The 23,064-nt window shown below is 37.9% G+C and overlaps 1 protein-coding gene across 1 annotated transcript in view; it reads left to right on the plus strand.

Annotated features, from left to right (window-relative positions):
- The window catches only part of HFM1 (helicase for meiosis 1), a 136,121-nt gene that overhangs the window by 18,445 nt on the left and 94,612 nt on the right, over window positions 1-23,064 (plus strand). Inside the window, exons 3-7 of the mRNA XM_070467177.1 lie at window positions 3,154-3,293; window positions 10,180-10,243; window positions 12,104-12,197; window positions 19,900-20,012; window positions 21,235-21,541. Coding sequence (XP_070323278.1) covers window positions 3,154-3,293; window positions 10,180-10,243; window positions 12,104-12,197; window positions 19,900-20,012; window positions 21,235-21,541 — 718 coding nt within the window. The remainder of the gene's footprint in view (window positions 1-3,153; window positions 3,294-10,179; window positions 10,244-12,103; window positions 12,198-19,899; window positions 20,013-21,234; window positions 21,542-23,064) is intronic.

The raw sequence follows: 23,064 nt of genomic DNA on the forward strand, positions 1-23,064 counted from the left end.
ATCTTCTGATATCTTTACAGAAGGGAGGAAGGGTCTTGGGGATGCTGGAAATGTTCAATATTTTTTTATTAAGATGATTATTTCACAGATGTATACAACTGTCATAACTCATTCAATTGTATGTTTTAAATGGAAGCAGTTTTGTATATAAATTATTTAACAATATATTTGATAAGAAAAAAATGAAAAAGCCTTTTTCATATTATTCTCCATAGCTGAAATCTATTTCTCAGTCAGTAACAGCCCTTAACTAATTCTGTCCTGGTTCTGCCCTTTGAAACCATACCTATAAAAGCATGATCAAATTATTTATTCTACTGTAAGAATCTCTCAAATGTTTGAAAAGAGGCACCATACTTCTCTTAGTCTTTTCTTCTCCATATTAGATACCACCTCTCCCCAATTCCCCACTCTCTGACTCTAAAAAAAATTATTTAATTCCTAAGTTATTTAACCTTCCTGTTTCCCACCTTTGAATATACTTTAGTTTGTCAACATTACTGATAAAAAGAATCTTCCAAAACTAAATGCAATGTGCTATACATTATCTATTTAGACTTGTTCAAGGGAGATAGCATACTCTTAGAAAGAGCAGGGGACAGGTATAGGGAAATTTGAGTTCTCTGGTTCTGCCAGTGTGTGACTGACTTTTTGATCTTAAGCAAATCAATCCCTCAGTATAAAAAAGGAGCTGGAATTATTTATTTGACCCAAGATTTTATTCATTTTTAGTATCTGAAAATGAAAGCACAGGTAAGAAACCTCTGAGAAACTTTCTCAATTAGGAAATATAAATCAACTGATACATTCTGCTTAAAAATGATGGAAGCAAAAAGAAACACAAACATTTTGTGACTTGAAAGTAATTTTTTAGTTTTGTATCAGATATGTGTTTGAAGGGATGTTCATTTTTCCCTTTGTGTGAAGATTAATGATCCCTAACTTTGGTTGTTAGGAGATTTTCCAGTCATGTGGTTTGTGACTTGCTATGTAATCTCTATGGATTGGAAGAATTCAAAACATATGGCAGCTCAGATGTTAAGCTGGGTGAAATTAAAAATTAAAAAATTTCAGAGTTGTTTAGAAGATGCTGTGCTGAATATATTTTTTATGTCATTTGTATATATGAATATGTTGAGAAAATGCCACTTGGGAATGAAGTCTAAGGAAAAATATATCTTCTTTATACTTTAAGTCCACTCTAGGTAACAGCATATGTTTCAAATGAAATAAAATTTTGTTCAAAGTCAGAGATTTTAACAATAAACTTTTTCTAATTGAATATTTAAACAACAACAACTGCAACCAAATTAGTGACAACTGCTGTTCAAAGGAAATAATATGGTATGTAGAAAAAGCCAGGCATAGAGAAATTCAGGCAAAATTACTATATTAAAAGTCAAATTCTAATTTCTGGAATATTTCTTCATTTGAATGCATTTTCATATAAGTTGTATGAATGGTACTTTTTTCAATCCAGGAAAAAACATTCTAATTCTCCAATATTATAGATAATGGCCTACCAAATAATTTATTTCTTTAAAACTTCCCCAAATATCTGAAGAGGGAAATGGCAACCCACTCCAGTATTCTTGCTTGGAGAATTTCATGGGCAGAGGAGCCAGGCATGGTACAGTCCACGGGGTCGCCAAGAATCTGACAGGACTGACACTTTCACATACTTAAATCAGATGCTGGATTCTTTTTCTTTTTTTTCTTGAATTAAGGAGATACTTTGTTACAGAAGACAAACACAGGCTCTCAATTTTATCTGAACTTTTAGGTCTAATAATCTTAGTTGCCATTTTTTTTTTTTTGCTTCTAAATATGATTTAATGATGATATTGCTTACGTGACTTCTCAGCAGTAGCAGTAAGCTCTTTATACGGACAAGTTAAAATCTTAGGGTTTTTTTGTTTAAAACAGGAACATATTTTCAGCAAAATGAATGACTTCAAAACTCAAATTGTTATATTTCAACATTGTTTAGTAGAACATTTTTGTTATTTTTCAAAGATAAGTTTTTTAAGGGAAACTGTTTTGAACAGTTATGCAAATATTCACTCATTATGTGACATCACAAGTCCACTTACTGTTTTAACATAAAATTACAGAAATATAGAATACAATGAAATCATCTAGAAAAAAACAAAACAAAACACAGCTTCCCCAAATTATTTCTGATACAAAACAACCCACAAAGAAGTTTCCGACTGGTTGGTTACTTGCCCATTTCTACAAGTGTTGATGTGATAGAAAGTGTGAACACAGGCTACGGGATTTGGCAGGAGTTCTTTTTTGGAGTTAATGGTGTAATTGTTTTCCTAGGATACAATTGTTTAAGTATTCTGTTAATTAAGGGACACATAAAATACGCAAGTATACTTCCTAATGTTCAATAACACCTGAAAGTTTGACAGCTCTTTTTATTCCACAGTTATCTGAAAAAATTCTAACAATACACATTAACTTGCTTCACTTTCACATTAATCATTGTTTTATCTTGTTGTTTCCTAGGCATATAGGGTTTTTATTTCCCTCCCAATCTCCATGTATTTTCTTAAGACAACAGTTTTCACATTTTGGAATGTGTTCTTGGCCAGAATGGTCTCATCTGGACTTGCTTTAACCCACACCACTCTATTTTCTAGTTGAAGGACAACATTCCTTTTACTGAAATACATATATTCTCCATCCACACTGGATCCACTCTATCCACACACAGAGACAATGCGTCTACTGTCTCAGCCCCTCACTTACTATTTGTGTGAATTCTTAGACATTTTCCCCATACACTGAATGAACAAATGCTTTAAGCTATAGAGTGCTATATACATTTTGTTGTGACACTGGCGTTTCATAGGTCACTAATCTGAGTTAGATAAAGCAAGGTAACGTTGCAAATGACTTTTTCCCCACCAAAGACAACAAAGCAAGTTATTACTTTGAAACCATACGTCCTAACTGTCAGAATCCCAGCTCCTCTGACACTCCCCACCCAAATGCCCCTCCTGTTTCCCAGCTGGCAACTGGAGGAAGGGCTTCATAAACTATCCTGGCCTTAGCAATCAGTCCTATCAACTATCACAAATAGCATACACTTTCCAGAAGACAGGCACACTTTCCTGGCTGATTCATACCCCCTCCTTACAGCTGCCACTGCAGCCATGGTGACAGTTCTGCTGCTTCGTATTGTCGCCTGTGCTCGGGCGACGCGGGGTCCGAGGCCAGCAGAGCTTTATCAAGGTGGGGCCTTCCCCCCTGGAAGGCTTAGCAGCCAGGCCCTGGGAGAGGTCTGTGAGCATGGCTTAGTAGCCTCTCCTCCACAGCCCGGTCCCTACACCTTCTTTTGCTGCTTCATGAATCTGCTGCTCCCTGGATGGAAATGTCTTCTCCTGGTGCCTAGTACCGGGGGTGAGGTGGGGCCTTAACCTCAGCATCCGTTGAGCTACTTTTATTCCTTATGCACTTTGTTATACCCACTCTTCCTCCAGAAAGTTATCTCATGTTCCCAGGCCTTAGGGCACGGCCACAGGGCTGGAGGGGTCAGGGCAGGGGGGACAAACAGCTGGAATTGCAAGAGAACATTTTCAGATGTAGCCCCTCCCCTTCTCTGGTGGTTATGCATAGTGACAACTGTTGTGAGAAACAGCAGTGGCTCAGACTGTAAAGCATCTGCTACAATGTGGGAGACCCGAGTTCGACCCCTGGGCTGGGAAGAGCCTCTGGAGAAGGAAATGTCACCCCACTCCAGTACTCTTGCCTGGAAAATTCCATGGATGGAGGAGCCTGGTAGGCTACAGCCCATGGGGTCGCAAAGAGTTGGACACGACTGAGCAACTTCACTTTCGCTTCTCTGGTGATTATTCATAGTGACAACTGTTGTGAGAAAACTGACACGTCTATTTTTCTTTGTGGTGGCTTCAGACTCCGGGCAGACAAGGATACAGCACTCTCAACTTTGTTGAACAAAGTGCATGCTATTACATGTACTGGGCTTTCTCAGTGCTTTGACATATTTAAACATGAGATAACCCATGCTTAAATACATCTTAACTCAATATATATCACAAATGAATAATTACCTGCTAGTTTTAGTAGTATCTCTCACCACTCCCTCTTGCTTCCTAGAAAGGATTCCAGGCAGATGCATTACTCTTGTTTCTTCATGGTGTTCCTTATTTCTGTTATTCTGTCTGAACTCCAATCTGTCCAGTATCTTAACCGGTTACTTGCGTGCATGCTAAGTTGCTTCAGTCACATCCAACTCTGTGTGACTCTAGGGATTGCAGCCTGCCGAGCTCCTCTGTCCACTGAGATACTGGAGTGGTTTACCATGACCTCCTCCAGGGGATCATCCCCACCCAGGGATGGAATCTGAATCTCTTATGTCTCCTGCATTGGCAGGCTGGTTCTTTACCACTACCACCACCTAGGAAGCCCAACAGGTTACTTGTAACATTGCAAATCTCTTTATTTGCAATAATGATAGAATGTGCATGCATGCTTAGTCGTGTCCGACTCTTTTGCAACCCCATGGACTGTAGCCCTCCAGGTACCTCTGTTCATGGGATTTCCCAGGCAAGGATACTGTAGTGGATTGCCATTACCGTCTCCAGGGGATCTTCCAGACCCAGGGATTGAACTGGCCTCTCTTGGATCTCCTGCACTGGCAGGTGGATTCTTTACCACTGCACCACCTGGGAAGCCCAATGACACAGTGGTGATACAATCACCTCTAGAAACGATCTTAATTCTAAACAGTATATAAACAATTTAAATTAATCATATTAACATGTTAATCATAACAATTTGATCATATTACTGCAAGACCTTGCTAGTTACTGTTATCTTTAGATAAAAACAAAACAAAGAATGTCTGTTCTTAAAATCTATTTTATACTCTGATCCCTGATATTTAGAAATCTTTTAAAAATGTCTGTCAGTAGCTTTTAAAAGTTCCCTCAAAGAATCTTTGTAGATATATCCCATGTTTTATTAAGACAGTCTTATATAAGATTCTGGATGCCATTCAGGTAAAGCCTACCTCCTTCAGATACTAATCACCTGAAGGAATGCGTCTATTCCTATTTACCCAGGGACTTTATAATAATGGCAGAAGAATTTGCTAAGAATGACTAAACGCAGTATACTTTGTAAGGAGAAGTGTGTACAATTTGTTACACAAATCTAAATACAACTACCCATAGAGAATGTGCACTAGTTATCCCTCTCCATTTACTCATTCTGAAGAAATGGGTATAAATTTTTAATCAGGAAATAATTCTATTCCAGTGTGGAATACTGTCCCAAAGCCTCTGTTCTGGCATGTTTGCTTCTTACTTCTTGTTACATTTTAGACTCTACTTATGTAATTACAAGAAAGAAAAAAAAAAAACAGCCATTGAATACTGAGTCTTTATCAACTGATTTCTATGGAAGGCTTATATTCTTTGTATTAATACACTCCGGCTAGCTGTGGCTGGGAGATGCTTTGGCTCCGGGTCTAATTGGAGCACCCTATCCAGCGGTCTCATTAAAATCAACATTCTTGGCTTTGGAGAACAGAAAACCAGAAAACAGACATTTTAAATTCATTTTGGCTGAAGACTCAATTTCTGCCTAAAAACAAGCAAACCGAGCAAATGGATCTCCTAAAATACGGGTACTAGTTTTTTTTTGCATCATTAAACATACTCCTTAGAAGCTTGGACTCAAGGAATTACTTCTAATCAACATTTTTCGTTTATTTTCTTGGTTACATAGAGACTTAGTAAATCTTTCCCTAAAGAACAACTAACTTTTGACTATCAACTCTTCATGCTTTTTCTATTTAAGCATCTATTAAATGTATAGATAGCATTGGACTCTTCTACACGATTGTGCATAACCTTTGAATTTTTCTTTCTTCCCATGAATCCCATCATACCAGATTGATTTCTTTCTTTTTCTTTTTATTTCCTCAGATATTAACTTTACACTTTTCAGAGTCTCCCAAATGAGCTTACCTTTTCTTTTCCAAGTCTGAAATAGCACAACGTATTTCTGTCTGTCATACAGAGAAAAATAGTCTTTAAAGTTACAACATTTCTTGGTGCTTCCTTCTCTACTGCCATCAGCACTAGTTTTTCAATTATCAGCTTCTCTTGATCAGAGTTTAAAAAGGATGAAAGTAGAGAAAGTAGAGAAAGTTTTTATTATGTTGACTTTATGAGCCAGAACCTAAAGCATCAATTGTATTAGCAGAAATCTATTTGTTCCTGTGTCATAAAAATCTATTTTTTGTTTTTTAAGTTCTTCCAGTCTTTCAAGACACCCCGCCTCCTTTATTTGAAATAAATACAACTTGTTGGTCCATGTTATGCCTCAAATGGATCAAGGACCTAAACTTAAGAGCTAAAATTGAAACTCTCAGAAGAACACATTGGAGTAAATCCTCATGATAATGGAATTTGGGAGTGAATTCACAGTTATGACACCAAAAGCACAGGTTACAAAAGAAGAAAAAAATAAATTGGACTTGACCCAAATTAAAAACTTTTGTGTATCAAAGGATACTCTCATGAAAGCAAAAAGAAAACCTACTGAATAGGAGAAAATATTTACAAATCATGTTAATATCCAAAATATTTTAAAAATATATAATAAAAGATAAAAATAATAAAATAATAATAAACAAATAGCACAAAAATTAGCAATGGATATGAATAGACACTTCCCCAAAGAGAATAGTAAAATAGTCATAAGGCACATGAAAAGATGCTCAACATCATTAGTCATTCAGTAGCCGCTCAGTTGTGTCTGACTCTTTGTGACCCCCTGGACTGCAGCACACTAGGCTTCCCTGTCCATCACCTGGAGCTTATTCAAACTCATGTCCATTGAGTCAGTGATTCCATTCAACCATCTCATCCTCTGTCATTCCCTTCTCTCACCTTTAATCTTTCCTAGCATCATGGTCTTTTCCAATGAGTCAGTTCTTTGCATCAGGTGGCCAAAGTATTGGAGTTGCAGCTTCAGCATCAGTCCTTCCAATGAATATTCAGGAGTGATTTCCTTCAGGATGGACTAGTTGGATCTCTTTGCAGTCCAAGGGACTCTCAAGAGTCTTCTCCAACACCACAGTTCAAAAGCATCAATTCTTCGGCTCTCAGCTTTCTTTATAGTCTGACTCTCCCATCCATACATGACTACTGGAAAAACCATAGCCTTGACTAGACAAAACTTTGTTGGCAAAGTAACGTCTCTGCTTTTTACTATGCTGTCTAGGTTGGTCATAGCTTTTCTTCCAAGGAGCAAGCATCTTTTAATTTCATGGCTGCAGTCACTATCTGCAGTGAGTTTGGAGCCCCCCAAAATAAAGTCTGACACTGTTTCCACTGTCTCCCCATCTATTTGCCACGAAGTGATGGGACCAGATGCCATGATCTTCGTTTTCTGAATGTTGAGTTTTAAGCCAACTTTTTCACTCTCCTCTTTCACTTTCATCAAGAGGCTTTTTAGTTCCTCTTCACTTTCTGCCACAAAAGTGATGTCATCTGCATATTTGAGGTTATTGATACTTCTCCTGGCAATCTTGATTCCAGCTTGTGCTTCATCTAGCCTGGCATTTCTCATGATGTACTCTGCATATAAGTTAAATAAGCAGGGTTACAATATACAGCCTTGACATACTCCTTTCCTGATTTGGAACCAGTCTGTTGTTCCATGTCCAATTCTAACTGTTGTTTCTTGACCTGCATACAGATTTCTCAGGAGGCAGTTCAGGTGGTCTGGTAGCCTCATCTCTTTAAGAATTTTCCATAGTTTGTTGTGATCCACACGGTCAAAGACTTTGGCATAGCCAATAAAACAAAAGTAGATGTTTCCACTCCTAGGTATATATATAAATAATTGAAAACAGGGATTGAGATTATTTTTTTCTGCCTCATGTGCTTTTTATTTATTTAAAATTTTTTAAAATTTTATATTGGAGTATAGTATAGTTGATTAACAATGTTGTGCTAGTTTTAGGGGTACAGCGAAGTGATTCAGTTATACATATTTTTCAAATTCTTTTCCCATTTAGTTTGTTATATAATATTGAGCAGAGTTCCCTGCTGCACAGCAGGTGCTTGTTGGTTATCCATTTTAAACATAGCAGCATGTACATATCAATCCCCAACTCCCTAACTATCCCCCGCCCAACCATAAGTTCCAGAATGGAGTGTTGTTTTTTTTTCCCCAGAATGGAGTTTTATATACCATTTTTCATAGCTGTATTATTCACAATAGCCAAAAGGTTGGAAACAACACAAATGACCACGAATGAATGGGTAAACAAAATGTGGCCAGTCAGTCAGTCAGTTCAGTCTCTCAGTCGTGTCTGACTCTTTGCGACCCCATGAATCACAGCACACCAGGCCTCCCTGTCCATCACAAACTCCTGGAGTTTACTCAAACTCATGTCCATGGAGTCGGTGATGCCATCCAGCCATCTCATGCTCTGTCGTCCCCTTCTCCTCCCACCCCCAACCCCTCCCAGCATCAGGGCCTTTTCCAACGAGTCAACTCTTTGCATGAGGTGGCCAAAGTATTGGAGTTTCAGCTTCAGCATCAGTCCTTCCAATAAACACCCAGGACTGATCTCCTTTAGGATGGACTGGTTGGATCTCCTTGCAGTCCAAGGGACTCTCAAGAGTCTTCTCCAACACCACAGTTCAAAAGCATCAGTTTTTCGGTGCTCAGCTTTCTTTACAGTCCAACTCTCACATCCATACATGACTACTGGAAAAACCATAGCCTTGACCAGACGGATCTTTGTTGGCAAAGTAATGCCTCTGCTTTTTAACATGCTATCTAGGTTGGTCATAACTTTCCTTCCAAGGAGTAAGCGTCTTTTAATTTCATGGCTGCAGTCACCATCTGCAGTGATTTTGGAGCCCCAGAAAAATAAAGTCTGACACTGTTTCCACTGTTTCCCCATCTATTTGCCATGAAGTGATGGGACCAGATGCCATGATCTTCGTTTTCTGAATGTTGAGCTTTAAGCCAACTTATTCACTCTCCTCCTTCACTTTCATCAAGAGGCTTTTTAGTTCCTCTTCATTTTCTGCCATAAGGGTGGTGTCATCTGCATATCTGAGGTTATACCTACAAATGGAATTCAGTTTCCTCGACTCAGTCTTGTCTGACTCTTTGCGATCCCATGGACATTGCCTGCAGCACGCCAGGCTTCCCTGTCCATCACCAACTCCTGGAGCTTGCGCAAACTCATATCCATGGAGTAGGTGATGCCATTCAACCATTTTATAACCTGTCCTCCCCTTCTCCTCCTGCCTACAATCTTTCCCAGCATCAGGGTCTTTTCCAATGAGTCAGTTCTTCACATCAGGTGGTCAAAGTATTGGAGCTTCAGCTTCAGCCCTTTCAATGAATATGTACGGCTGATTTTCTTTAGGATTGACTGGTTTGATCTCCTTGCAGTCCAAGGGACTCTCAAGAGTCTTCTCCAAGACCACAGATGAATTAAAGTGAAAGTCGCTCAGTCGTGTCTGACTCTTTGCGACCCATGGACTGTACAGTCCATGGAATTCTCTAGGCCAGCATACTGGAGTGGGTAGCTTTTTCCTTCTCACTGGCATCTTCCCAACCCAGGGATCGAACCCATATCTCCCACAATACAGGCGGATTCTTTACTAGTTGAGCCACAAGGGAAGTCCAAGAATGCTGGAGTGGGTGCCTATTCCTCCTCCAGCGGATCTTCCCGATCCAGGAATTGGACCAGCGTCTCCTGCATGCAGGCGGATTCTTTACCAACCGAGCTATCAGGAAAGCCCATCTTAAAAGGAACAAAACTCTGACACTTGCTACAACATGGATAAACTCTGAAACAATCATGGTAAATGATATAGGCCAGACATAAGACAAACACTGTCTAAATCCATAGATCCACGTATATGAGGTACCTCAGACCGATTCTTAAGGAGGGAAACTAAAATTACCAACAGCTGAGGGAAGAATTAAGCATTCTATTCAATGAAAATAGGCAACAATATCCGGAGAGCCATATATTTAAAAGGGATTATAAACTTCTAGAGAAAACAAGGAGAGGCGGGAAGGGAGAGCTTGGGGTCTCCGGCGATCCATTGCTTGGAGCTCGGCTTAGCCAGGCTGGGGGTCCTCTGGGCCGGTGAATAGGCGCTCGGCTCCCAGGGCCGGCGAGGAGGTGAGCTCGGGGGAGCCCGGACGCCCGCTGAGGAAGGTGGGGACTGGGACTCAGGGCTCTCACAGGAAGGAAAAGAGGGGAGAACAGGGACCCAGCGGGGAGGGAGGCCAGGGTGGCTGCCGGGAAGTGGTCGATTTTCCGAGGCGAGTGTCGGGCGGCAGGAGACGGGCGCGGGGAGGTGTAGCACGGTCGGCGGGACCCCGTCCCCGCCCCGCCCGCGCGGTTCCTCAGCCGCCTTCCAGTCAGAAGGTGCGAGGCGAGGCCTGGGGCGGCTCCGGCTTGTGAGGGACGGGTTGGCAGACCGCCCGCTCACAACGCCAGCGGACTTGTGCGTTGCTTTGGCGGTTCCCGGAGTCCCGCGTGTTTATTCCAAAGTGTGTTTCACGTCCGGGGCGGAGCGGGAGGCCTGCGTGCGTGTAGCCGTGAGTCCGCAGCGACGCGACCCTAGATTCCCGGGTCCGGTGGCGGCCCTCGCGCCCGCGTCGTGGTCACTCGCCCAGACGGAAACCTTCCGCCGCGCGCCCGGGAGTCTGGGGTGGGCTTATCCGGATTTAGGGTACATCAAGGGGGGTGTTTTTGCCTCAGACCTCAATTCGGTTCCTGCTGTAGCCTTTCGGTCCCCTGCGTCTCACCGGGCAGGTGGTGGAGATCAGGCCTCCTACTGTAAAGACCTCTTCCTGGCTGAGACTCAGGGTGGTAATTTGTTCCCACGTTCATTCTCTTTGTCAGCTTACTTCCCTGCAGTCATTTGTGACGGTTGGTTTTGCCAGTGAATGTTGGTCTGAGTCTTCACTGACTACCGATTTCTGGCAAATCAGTATTTCATGTCTAGGTTTTTGCACTTTTGAAATGTGTATTTCTGAGAGTAAAAATTTTTAGAGATAACCAACGGATCTGAACATTTTCTACAGTAAGGTAAATAGTCGCTAAAATAGGTAAGGTGTAGATCATTTCAACACTCATCAAATTATGTAGTTACAAAAACAGTTTAAGTGTTTTAAGAGTGGTTAGAGCAAAAGCGAACACTTAAAAAGTAAAATAACAATTTCATACACGCTGAAACTAGAACTTTTAAAAAAGTAATCTATGGCTAATTCATTTCAATGTATCACAAAAACCACTGCAATGTTGTAAGGTGATTAGCCTCCAACTAATAAAAATAAATGGAAAAAAAAAAGTAATCTTAACACAGAAACATACTCAGAAAATCTAACTCTAAACCTAAAAGTCCCAAAATCTATCATTTCTTCAATAACAAACTCATATTGAAGTATGGAAAGGTCCCTTGTCAGGCCTATGTTTTAAAAAATTTATTTACGTAATTCAAGTGTCAAATTTATGGTCTTTTAAAACTTTAATGATTTGATTGCATGTATCTTGAACTAGAAAAGAATTACATTTTAAAACTGACCATTGAAGATCTGGGGGGTAAAATTTTAAGACTCAGAATTGATGGAAAATTATTTTTATTTAAAATTATTTTTGTAAACTGAACATTGCTAATGCATTTATTCAACAGAGAATTCTTATGGATTATCTGCTATAAGCTAAAGGAATACATTAGTAAATAAAAAGAACTGGCTCTCTCTACAGGGAGAAAGATAAACAACTGAGCAGTTATAAATTAGTGCTGTGAAGAAAAATAATGCACAATTTGGGGATGCAGTATTTTAGATAGAAAGGATGTTTTCTTTCATATGTATGCATCAGTATGAAAATATATACACAGTGTTTTTATTATGGACCCAAACAAGTTATATTCTCTTTTATGCCAGAACTAGACATCAAAACAAAAGTTCTCTTGGAAAGATTTGCTGTTTATATAGGAGGTTTTTAGATTATGAAATATTTTTTCAGAAATATTTTTAATATGCAGTTTTATTGTTTTGCTTGCAGCTTCTTTTAGAATAAAGAGTTCAAACACATGTGTGTTAACCTTAAGAGTTTCTACTTACATTCTGAGGAAGCATAGCCATATAAAAGTGATCTGGTGAGTTTTAGTTTCGAAAACTCTTTCTGTTGTTTAAGATTACATTGTTCTCCTAAGACTAGAAAAGGAACATTTTATTGGTTACTTTTGAATGCTCTAGAAACATGACTGGCATTTTTGTTTATACTTTATCAAGTAATTGTTTTCAAGTTTTGAAATTCTTTAAAGATGTTAAAGACTCCAGTTAGAATTTCTGAGTAACTGCCTTCTGCCTCTCTGCCCTGTTATCCTAGACTTCTATTATTCACATAATTAAGTTGTTTAAAACATTTATAGAACCATGCTAATTTGTTTGAACTTTGCCTTTTTTTTTTTTTTTTTTTTGGTGACTAGATGATTAATAAATTGAGAAAAATGAAGAGGGTAACTATGCTAAACAGATGGAAAGGAGAAAAGCCCAATAACTAAACAAATGAAAACCCCCACAATATTCTGATAAAGTAAGAACAGTCCTAATGTAATCAAATTTAGCCCTTTGTTAGTAGCATTTTGTAAAGGAGTACATGTGGAAACATTTCTCTTTTCTCCACATACTTCCTGATGTAATAATGTCTCTTCATCACATCAGGGAGGGCTCAAAATTGAAGGGACTTGCTCTGACTTGGTAATGATTTCTCCACGAGATGGCGCTCATATAGTGTCTTTGATTTTAGTTTCCATGCTAAGGAAAGATTTGCAGTATATTAACTATCACAGAATAAATAGAAATGTGGCTTATATTTTATGATATGTGCATCTGATTTCGTATTTTGTCGTGTAGAGTTTTATGTTTCAGAAATCAGAAAAAAAATTGAGATGTAGTGTTAATGTGCAGGGGGTCGGGAAGATCCCCTGGAGAAGGAAATGGCAACCCACTCCAGTACTCTTGCCTGGAAAATCCCATGGACAGAGGAGCCTGGTAGGCTACAGTCCATGGGGTCGCCAAGAGTCGGACACGACTGAGCGACTTTACTTACTTACTTAGAGACATGGTTCTATTGTGGGTGTGTGAGAGTGTGTTTAGTCGTGTCTGACTTTTTGCAACTCCATGGACTGTAGCCCGCCAGGCTCCTCTGTCCGTGAGATTTTCCAGGCAGGAATACTGGAGCGGGTTGCCATTTCCTCTCCCGGGGATCTTCTCTACCCTCGGATCGAACCTGAGTCTCTTGTGTCTCCTGGATTCGCAGGTGGATTCTTTATCATTGCGCCACCTGTGAAGCCCAGATTTTTGTTATTTTTTCAGGTAGCCAATACTGAATGTTTTTATCCTTTTCATTTAGATAACACTGCTGAATGTAAAAATTATCTTTTTAAGCATATATATGTGTGTGTTATATAATATGAATATAAACATGTATATGTTAAACTTGTTGATTTTTTTATTTTGAAAACTTCAGACATATATAAAAATAGACAACATTTTAAGGAACTCCACGTACCTGTTACATAGCATTAGCAATTATTAACTCATTGCCAGTCTTTTTCATCAGTATTCCTTAATATTTTCCTATTTATTTTGAAGCAAGCCTACTCTGTCCCTTGATTTTGAAGGAAATCCCTGCATATGTACACAGTATATTTTTAGAAACACACACATTCACAATAAAATGTACTATCCTATACAATATCACAATAATATGCACTATACTCAAAAATAGTGGTATGAACAAAGTATTTTAAGAGCCCAAAAGGAGTCACTAATTCTGTTTTCCATAAAAGGACGAATTCAGAGAAGCCTTTGAAGAAGAAATAACATTGACCTGTACCATGAAGTATGGGTAGGATTATGTCAGATGGAGAATGGAAGAAAACACGTTTTAAGCATTTGTGCAGCATGAAGAGAGGCATACATGTGTGACTATGTGTGAGAGTGGATAACAGAATCATGTATTTGAATATTTAAGCACTTAGGAGGAAGTTGCAGAAGACATTACTGAAAGACTGTCTGTGGTTATTTTAGGAAATTAATAATTATAGTTTATGGATCCAGAAAATTTTTTTCTACATCTTTGTAAATAGGCTATAAGATGGATTTTGGTGTTTTTTTAGATTTATGACAAAGTGCACCTTTTAACAATGTTGGAATCAAATGACTCCATGTTTTCCTTGCATAATTTGTTTTTTGAAAAAACAGATGAAGCTGAAAAGTAAGTCTGCTTTAAAAAATAGCAGTCTATTGTTTTAGGTTTTTTATTTTTATGGCATTTTAGTTTTATCTTTGGTAAATTTATAAGTAAAAAATACGGGATCAACAGAATGACATTTCAGGTATATACTTGGTAAACATGGAATTCAGGTATAAGGGCATAACTGAAGTTTAACATGTTATAGTTTTAAAAATAGAATAGATTCTTGCCTATTTGGCTTTCATTTATTTGCATTTCTGGTTTGTTCAAGTTACTTTTGGCTAAAGTAAAGACTGAAAGTAATGGTCAAAGAGTAGCTCAGGACAAGGAGTGATGATGGCAACTTTTGGAAACAAAGGGCAATGTGCCAAAGGCCAAGTGTGATAGGCAGATTCAATGCAGGTTCAATGCAGGGGTAGAAATAAAAATGTCACACCAAGGGAAATATGAATTGGGGAGTAGGGAGTCTGTTAAATACTGGCTTTTAAGGATTTTCACATGTGAATGATTTTAATTCTAAGTTTTCTGTGTATTCTATTCTTTTTTAGTGAAACATTGAGTAAATTATTTATTGCTCACTTATTCTTTCATTTATTCAAATATTGACTGAATAAGACTTTTAAAGACTTTATAAAGACTTTTACTTTAAAAAAACTTAGTCAGCTTGAGGTTCAGCACATATATGGAAGAATCATTCATAAATAATGTGACCATGAAATTCAGACTGGGACACTTTTGAAAAGAGTGAAAGAGTGCATCCAAATGGAATGACAGTTGTTAATCAGGACTGGCATCAGCAAATTTGGAACATATGACTGCTCTTCTAATAATACAAAGTATTGTTATTTCCTTCAGACTTCACCTAACAGTCATGAGTAGGATTGTATTGCTGAGTCCTAAGAGTCCGACTAAGCAACTAACACACACACATGAGTCACCCTAGAGAATTATTGACCCTGGTGATGATCTTAGAACTCTGTGACATAGTCCTAAATTTCACTTGTTTTGGTGTATTATCAGACATTCTGTTAGATATTGTCAGGTAATGTGTTGCAGATTTTTGATTTGGAAAATAGAGCTGCAGTAGTTTTGTTTGAGGTGCTGTGAGATGTAGAAAAGTGAAAGACTGGGCCTCTTCTGGGAGATAAAACCCTAAACAAAGCAATAAGGAAAAAGATCATCAAATCCTCAGGACTTGGCTTAGACAGTTTATGTGGTGTTCTTCTCAACTTTATTTTCTGTTTCCTAACACTTATCTTTGTTCTAATGAAAGACAAGCCAACTTAGGTTGGAAAGGAAAAATTAAAACATTACATGTTAATAGGATCACAGCTGAAGAATAAGGCAATAGGCAGATGCCAATAGGGTGACAAAATCTCATCAGTTACTACAGGTTTTCAAACTAATTGTCCATTTCAACTGGTTTCTTGGCTTTTCTGTTGTCATAGATGGTTTTGGACCAGGAATATTTGGGTTAAGATGTTAATTTGTAGTAATGTTTTGGTGTCATTTACACACTTATGATCCATGATTAGTTGTCCAGTGTATCATCAGTAATTTGTTAACTTGTATTGGTTAAGATGCTGAAGTTTTGGAATGATTTATTACTTTCTTTTTTTATATTGGAGCAGATTTAAGATCCCTGTCACAGTATTTGAATTGGAGAAAATAAAATGGAGTTATAGCGATTATTTAGGTAGCATACCTCAGAGCAGTATCATTAATCTCATGACACACAAGGAAAAAAGATTGAGAACGTATAGGGAAATGCTATACGTTGCTCTATAAGGATAAAGCGAAGTCATCACAGAAAGGCAGTATATTAAGTTTAAGAGTTTGTAACTGAATGTTGTTCAGTTGCTCAGTCATGTCCAACTCTTTGTGACCCTATGGACTGCTGCACACCAGGCTTTCCTGTCCTGGAGTTTGTTCAGACTCATGTTCATTGAGTCGATGAAGCCATCCAACTGTCTCGTCCTCTGTCATCCCCTTCTCTTCCTGCCTTCAATCTTTCCCAGGATCAGGATCTTTTCCAATGAGTTGGTTCTTCGCACCAGCCGGCCAGAGTATTGAAGCTTAAGCATCTGTTCTTCCAATGAATATTCAGGACTGATTTCCTTTAGGATTGACTGCGTTGATCTCCTTGCTGTCCCAGGGACTCTCAAAGTGTCTTCTCTAGCTCCACAATTTGAAAGGATAAATTCTTTGGCGCTCAGCCTTCTTTATGGTCCAACTGTCACGTCTGTACACAACTACTGCAAAAACCATAGCTTTGACCATATAGACCTTTGTTAGCAAAGTATTGTGTCTGCTTTTTAACACACTTTCTAGGTTTGTCATAGCTTTTCTTCCAAGGAGCATGTGTCTTAATTTCATGGCTGTAGTCACTGCAGGAATTTTGGCGCCAAAGAAAGTAAAGTCTGTCACTGTTTCCATTTTTTCTCCATATATTTGCCATGAAGTGATGGAACCTGCCTCTTGATAAATCTGTATGCGGGTCAGGAAGCAACAGTTAAAACGACATGGAACAACAGACTGGTTCCAAATAGGAAAAGGAATACGTCAAGGCTGTATATTTGTCACCCTGCTTATTTAACTTATATGCAGAGTACATCATGAGAAATGCTGGGCTGGATGAAGCACAGCTGGAATCAAGATTGCCAGGAGAAATATCAATAACCTCAGATATGCAGATAACATCACTTTTATGGCAGAAAGTGAAGAGGAACTAAAGAGCCTCTTGATGAAAGTGAAAGAGGAGAGTGAAAAAGTTGGCTTAAAACTCAACATTCAGAAAACGAAGATCATGGCATCCAGTCCCATCACTTCATGGCAAATAGATGGGGAAACAGTGGAAACAGTGGCAGACTTTATTTTTTGGGGCTCCAAACTCACTGAAGATGGTGACTGCAGCCATGAAATTAAAAGACGCTTGCTTCTTGGAAGGAAAGTTATGACCAACCTAGACAGCATATTAAAAAGCAGAGACATTACTTTGCCAACAAAGGTCCTCCTAGTCAAGGGTATGGTTTTTCCAGTAGTCATGTATGGATATGAGAGTTGGACTATAAAGAAAGCTGAGAGCCGAAGAATTGATGCTTTTGAACTGTGGTGTTGGAGAAGACTCTTGAGAGTCCCTGGCCTGGCATGCTGTGGTCCATGGGGTTGCAGAGTCAGACACAACTGAACTGAACTGATGGGACCAGATGCCATGATTTTAGATTTTTGAATGCTGGTTTTTTTTTTAAAATTTACTTATTTTAATTGGAGGCTAATTACTTTACAATATTGTGATGGTTTTTGCCATACATTGACATGAATCAGCCACAGGTGTACATGTGTCCCCCATCCCAAACTCCCCACCCTGTTTCCTCCCCATCCCATCCCTCTGGGTTGTCCCAGTGCACCGGCTTTGAGTGCCCTGTTTCATGCATCAAACTTGGACTGGTGATCTATTTCACATATGGTAATAGACATGTTTCAGTGCTATTCTCTCAAATCATCCCACCCTCACCTTGTCTCATGGAGTCCAAAAGTCTCTTCTTTATATCTGTGTCTCTTTTGCTGTCTCACATATAGGGTCGTCATTACCATCTTTCTAAATTCCGTATATATGCTTTAATATACTGTACTGGTATTTTTCTTTCTGACAACTTCACTCTGTATAATAGGCTCCAGTTTCATCCACCTCATTAGAACTGATTCAAATGTGTTCTTTGTAATAGCTGAGTAATATTCCATTGTGTATATGTACCACAATTTTCTTATCCATTCATCTACCTATGGACATCTAGGTTGCTTCCATGTCCTACCTATTGTAAACAGTGCTGCAGTGAACATTGGGTATACATGTCTGTTTCAATTCTGGTTTCCTCAGTGTATATGCCCAGCAGTGGGATTGCTCGGTCATATGGCAGTTCTGTTTTCAGTTTTTTAAGGAATCTCCACACTGTTCTCCATAGTGGCTGTACTAGTTCACATTCCCACCAGCAGTATAAGAGGGTTCCCTTTTCTCTACATCCTCTCCAGCATTTATTGTTTGTAGACTTTTTGATAGCAGCCATTCTGATCAACGTGAGATGGTACCTCATTGTGGTTTTAATTTGCATTTCTCTGGTGATGAGTGATGTTGAGCATCTTTTCATGTGTTTGTTAGCCACTTGTATGTCTTCTTGGGAGAAATGTCTGTTTAGGTCTTTGGCCCATTTTTTGATTAGGTCGTTTATTTTTCTGGTATTGAGCTGCATGAGCTGTTTGTATGTTTTTGAGATTAATTCTTTATCAGTTGCTTCATTTGCTATTATTTTCTCCCATTCTGAAGGCTGTCTTTTCACCTTGCTTGTAGTTTCCTTCATTGTGCAAAAGCTTTTAAGTTTAATTAGGTTCCATTTGTTTATTTTTGCTTTTATTTCTGTTACTCTGGGAGGTGGATTATAGAGGATCTTGCTGTGATTTATGTCGGAGAGTGTTTGGCCTATGTTTCCCTCTAGGAGTTTTATAGTTTCTGGTCTTACATTTAGATCTTTAATCCATTTTGAGTTTATTTTTGTGTATGGTGTTAGTGTTTTAGTTTCATTCTTTTACAGGTGGTTGACCACTTTTCCCAGCACCACTTGTTAAAGAGATTGTCTTTTCTCCATTGTATATTCTTGCCTCCTTTGTCAAAGATAAGGTGTCCATAGGTGTGTGGATGTATCTCTGGGCTTTCTACTTTGTTCCATTGATCTATATTTCTGTCTTTGTGCCAGTACCATACTGTCTTAGACTGTAGCTTTGTAGTTTAGTCTGAAGTCAGGTAGGTTGATTCCTCCAGTTCCGTTCTTCTTTCTCAAGATTGTTTTGACTTGAATGTTGAGTTTTAAGCTAGTATTTTCAGTCTCCTCCTTCACCTTCACCAAGAGGCTCTTTAATTCCTCTTCGCTTTCTGCCATAAGGGTGGTGTTATCTGCGTATCTGAGGTTATTGATATTTCTCCTGGCAATCTTGATTCCACCCTGTAATTCATCCGGCATTTCTCATGATGTACTCTGTATATAAGGTAAGTAAGCAGAGTGATAGTATATAGCCTTGATGTGCTCCTTTCCCGATTTTGAACCAGTCCTTTTTTCCTAGTCCATTTCTAATGATTGCTACTTGACCTACATCCAGGTTTCTCAGGAGGCAGGTAAGCTGGTCTGGTATTCCCATCTTTTTAAGAATTTTCCAATGTTTATTGGGATCCACACAGTCAAAGGCTTTGGCATAGTCAATGAAGCAGAAGTAAAATGTTTTTCTAGGATTTCCTTACTTTTTCTATGATCAAACAGATACTGGCAATTTGATCTCTGGTTCCTCTGCCTTTTCTAAATCCAGCTTATACATCTGGAAGTTCTCAGTTCATGTACTGTTGAAGCCTAGCTTGAAGGATTTTAAGTATTACCTTGCTGGCATGTGAAATGACTGAAATTGTGCAGCAATTTTGACATTGCCCTTCTTTGGGATTGAAATGAAAACTGACCTTTTCCAGTTTGTAACTGAGTTATGTCTAGTTAATAAATACATAGTTTCTGATGTTATATCTTTGTTAACATAAATTTATATTTTTGTATTTTATATAGCCACCTAGACAGTGAAGAATCTTTGGATTGGTTTCTTCCACCTGCTCCACTGATTTCAGAAATTCCAGATACTCAGGCACTAGAGGAAGGAATAGAAAGTCATAAACTGTTAGGTAAACTATCACATATAAGTTGTGAAGTCAAACCCATTCAGCTCATGTCAGTGTAAAAAATCTAATATTGAAATATTTATTTCTTTTATTTTAATGGAATAAAGTGAAAGTTAGAGACTTATTCAAAATAGTGCTCACCAAACCTTAAAATCTGATACATTTTCCTTCTCCATACATACATATACACACATATATATATTGCAGGCACAAAATATACTATCACACACACCTGTTATATTGTTCAGTGAATTTGTTTCCTCATCCCATTAAAACTGTCACTGCTATTTAGTTTTTGTCTTAGACTTTACTAAAGGTAGGATCCTCTGGTTTAGGAAACCAGATTCATGAGATATATCGAGTGAAAAAAACAAGATGCAAAAACTATATAGTTTGTTATCATCTTTACAAAGTTAGAAAACAAACACACTCAAACAGTGTATGTGATCTAATGTGATATTGTTGGTAAAACTGATTTTTAAATTAAGTAGTAGGTTCATGCATGTACATTTTATTATTAAGTCTCAAAATTTTTATATATTTTATACTCTTGTATATAGCAAATTATATATAGAATGTAGTAATTCTATTGTGTGTTATAATAGAACACACACCCATATATATAATATGTATGTATACTAGTATAGTGTAAATGATAAGGCAAATTTAAGGCCTAAAAAGGCCTCCAAATGCCTTCCAAACTTTCAAAGATGCTTATAAAGTCTCTGTAAAGACACCATTAAAGTTCTGTCACCTTGATGAAAACATTCTATTATCTTGATTTTGGGCTTCCCAGTTGATGCAGTGGTAAAGAATCTGCCTGTTAGTGCAGGAGACACAAGAGACATGGGTTCAATCTCTGGGTCTGGAAGATCCCCTGGAAGAGGAAATGGCAGCCCACCCCAGTATTCTTGTAACCCACTTCCAGTTATGGTTATTTCTGTGGGTCAGAAATTAAACCTATTTTACAATGTAAACTTAATTTAAATTTCAAACTAAATTTCAATAATTCTTAACTAATTTTGGGTTATCCTTCAGTTATGATGTACCAGAAGAGTAACAACTATTGTATTTCAAAATCACATATGGTATTACAGATCATTTTGTTATTTTCATATTCACCTAGTAAGCTCTTTTGAAAAATTTTATTAAATTTTTCTGTCATCATTTTTAAAGTTTGTTTTCAAGGATAATGTGTAGTAATTAAAGTGTTTCTTTTTTGTAGGTCAGAATAAAAGATCAAAAATGTTACCGTCAAATTTAAAGATAACTAATGAAGACAAAAATTATGTTTCACAAACTCAAAAATTCCAGTTTGACTTCCCTTCTAATGAATATGAAGAAGATGATCTAAATTTAGGAGGGGCAGGTAACCATGACTTACATGTTGCTGGCAGGCTGACATATGGTTCTCAGAAATGCAAAAATCACATTGGCACTGAGATAGAACTTGAGAAAAGTGTTCCGGATGATACAAAGTTAGTTAATTCTGTACAAGATACAGGAGTGAGTGCATCAGCCTTCTGCAAAAGGTAATTAATTAAATGAAATAAATGATATTCAGTGATACAGTTGAATATTTATGTGTATGTCCAGAAGTTTGAAGTATGGTAGAATCTGAATGATAAAAAAAATTAAAAATAGAGGTCTACTGTGTACTTGACACTCTTAACTGAGTTCTAGAAATAAGTTCTTGCCTTCAGAAAGCTTACAGTTTATCGAGGTAAAGGCAAGTAGTAAATAAAAATAAGTAAATACTTTTTGTATGACAATTATTTTGATGAGATATATGGTTAGAGCAGAGGTTCTGAAACTTTGTTTTCAGGACCCCTTTCCACTTAAAAATTATTGAGGATTCCCATGGAGCTTTTGCTTTTTGGGGTTATATCTATTGATATTTAACCATATTGTAAATTAAAATGATGGGAAAAAAGTGTTATGGAAATTTTTTTGATCCTATGAACTCTCTGAATCTTGACCATTGTTTGAGAATGGCTATTAATATGGGATCCTAATCTGTTGCACAATCAGGAAAGATGTCCCTAAAGAAATGGTTTTGTAAGTTTAAGGAAGAGTAAAGTCAAGCTGAGTGCAAATAAAGGAGAGTGTTCCAGGCAGAAGGAATAGTCTGTGCAAAAGGACTAAAGTAGCTCAGAGCTTGGCTTATTCTGAGAAATTTTCCTAGTTTAAAGGAAGAGAGAATGAGAGCATACTAAGAGACAAAGTACGGAGGGGTCAAGTCATTCAGAATCTTGTAGGGAGTGAAACATTTTGTACTTTCAAGGTAGTGTTTATTAAATTGTGGCCTGTAAACTCACTGCATCAGAATCACATGGAGTGCTTGTTAAAATTTTGGATTCCTGGCTCCTTAGTTTTGTTGAATCACACTATGGATCAAGGTATGGATGGGACCGAGGAATCTTCATTTTTAACACATTTTCTGAATGATTGTTAGGCACACAGTTTGAGAACTGTTGCCCTAAGTTCCTAGGTTTTAAGCAGAAGAGTAAAATTACATATTCTTTTTTATTTAAAGTTCATTTTTGCCCCAGTAGGATAAATTAGAAGAGAACTGAAATACATTGTGAAGGGTCATTTAGATTATTTTATTAGTCTAGATGAGAGAAAATGGTAGCCTGACCTAGGACCTGATTCCTAGGTGTCTGACTTGGGCCAGATTGATGAAGGATGATAGTGTTCTTTCATGATGTAGAAACTGCAAAGGAAGACTAGGGGAAGGTGATGAGTACAAATTTGTACATGTTGTTTTAAGTACTTACAAATTGTCCAAATAGACAATTGGATATATGGGTTTAGGATTCAGGAGAGATAGTTTTTGTTTTTTCTGTGACATAAGAGATGAAGTCATCTGTGGAGCTTAAGGGGGAAAGAAGGGGTATTGAGCAAGTGTGAGAAGAGTGGAAGAAATTATGGAGAATGGGAAAGCAATCTAATTAGAATAATGGTAGAATTGTTGGACACTGTGAAGGTCCCAGTTAAGGTTGATGTTTGTGAATTTTTAAATAAAATTTTTTATGATGTGATTCACATATCA

This window comes from Odocoileus virginianus, chromosome 5 (assembly GCF_023699985.2).
Source record: "Odocoileus virginianus isolate 20LAN1187 ecotype Illinois chromosome 5, Ovbor_1.2, whole genome shotgun sequence".
Classification (NCBI taxonomy): Eukaryota; Metazoa; Chordata; class Mammalia; order Artiodactyla; family Cervidae; genus Odocoileus; species Odocoileus virginianus.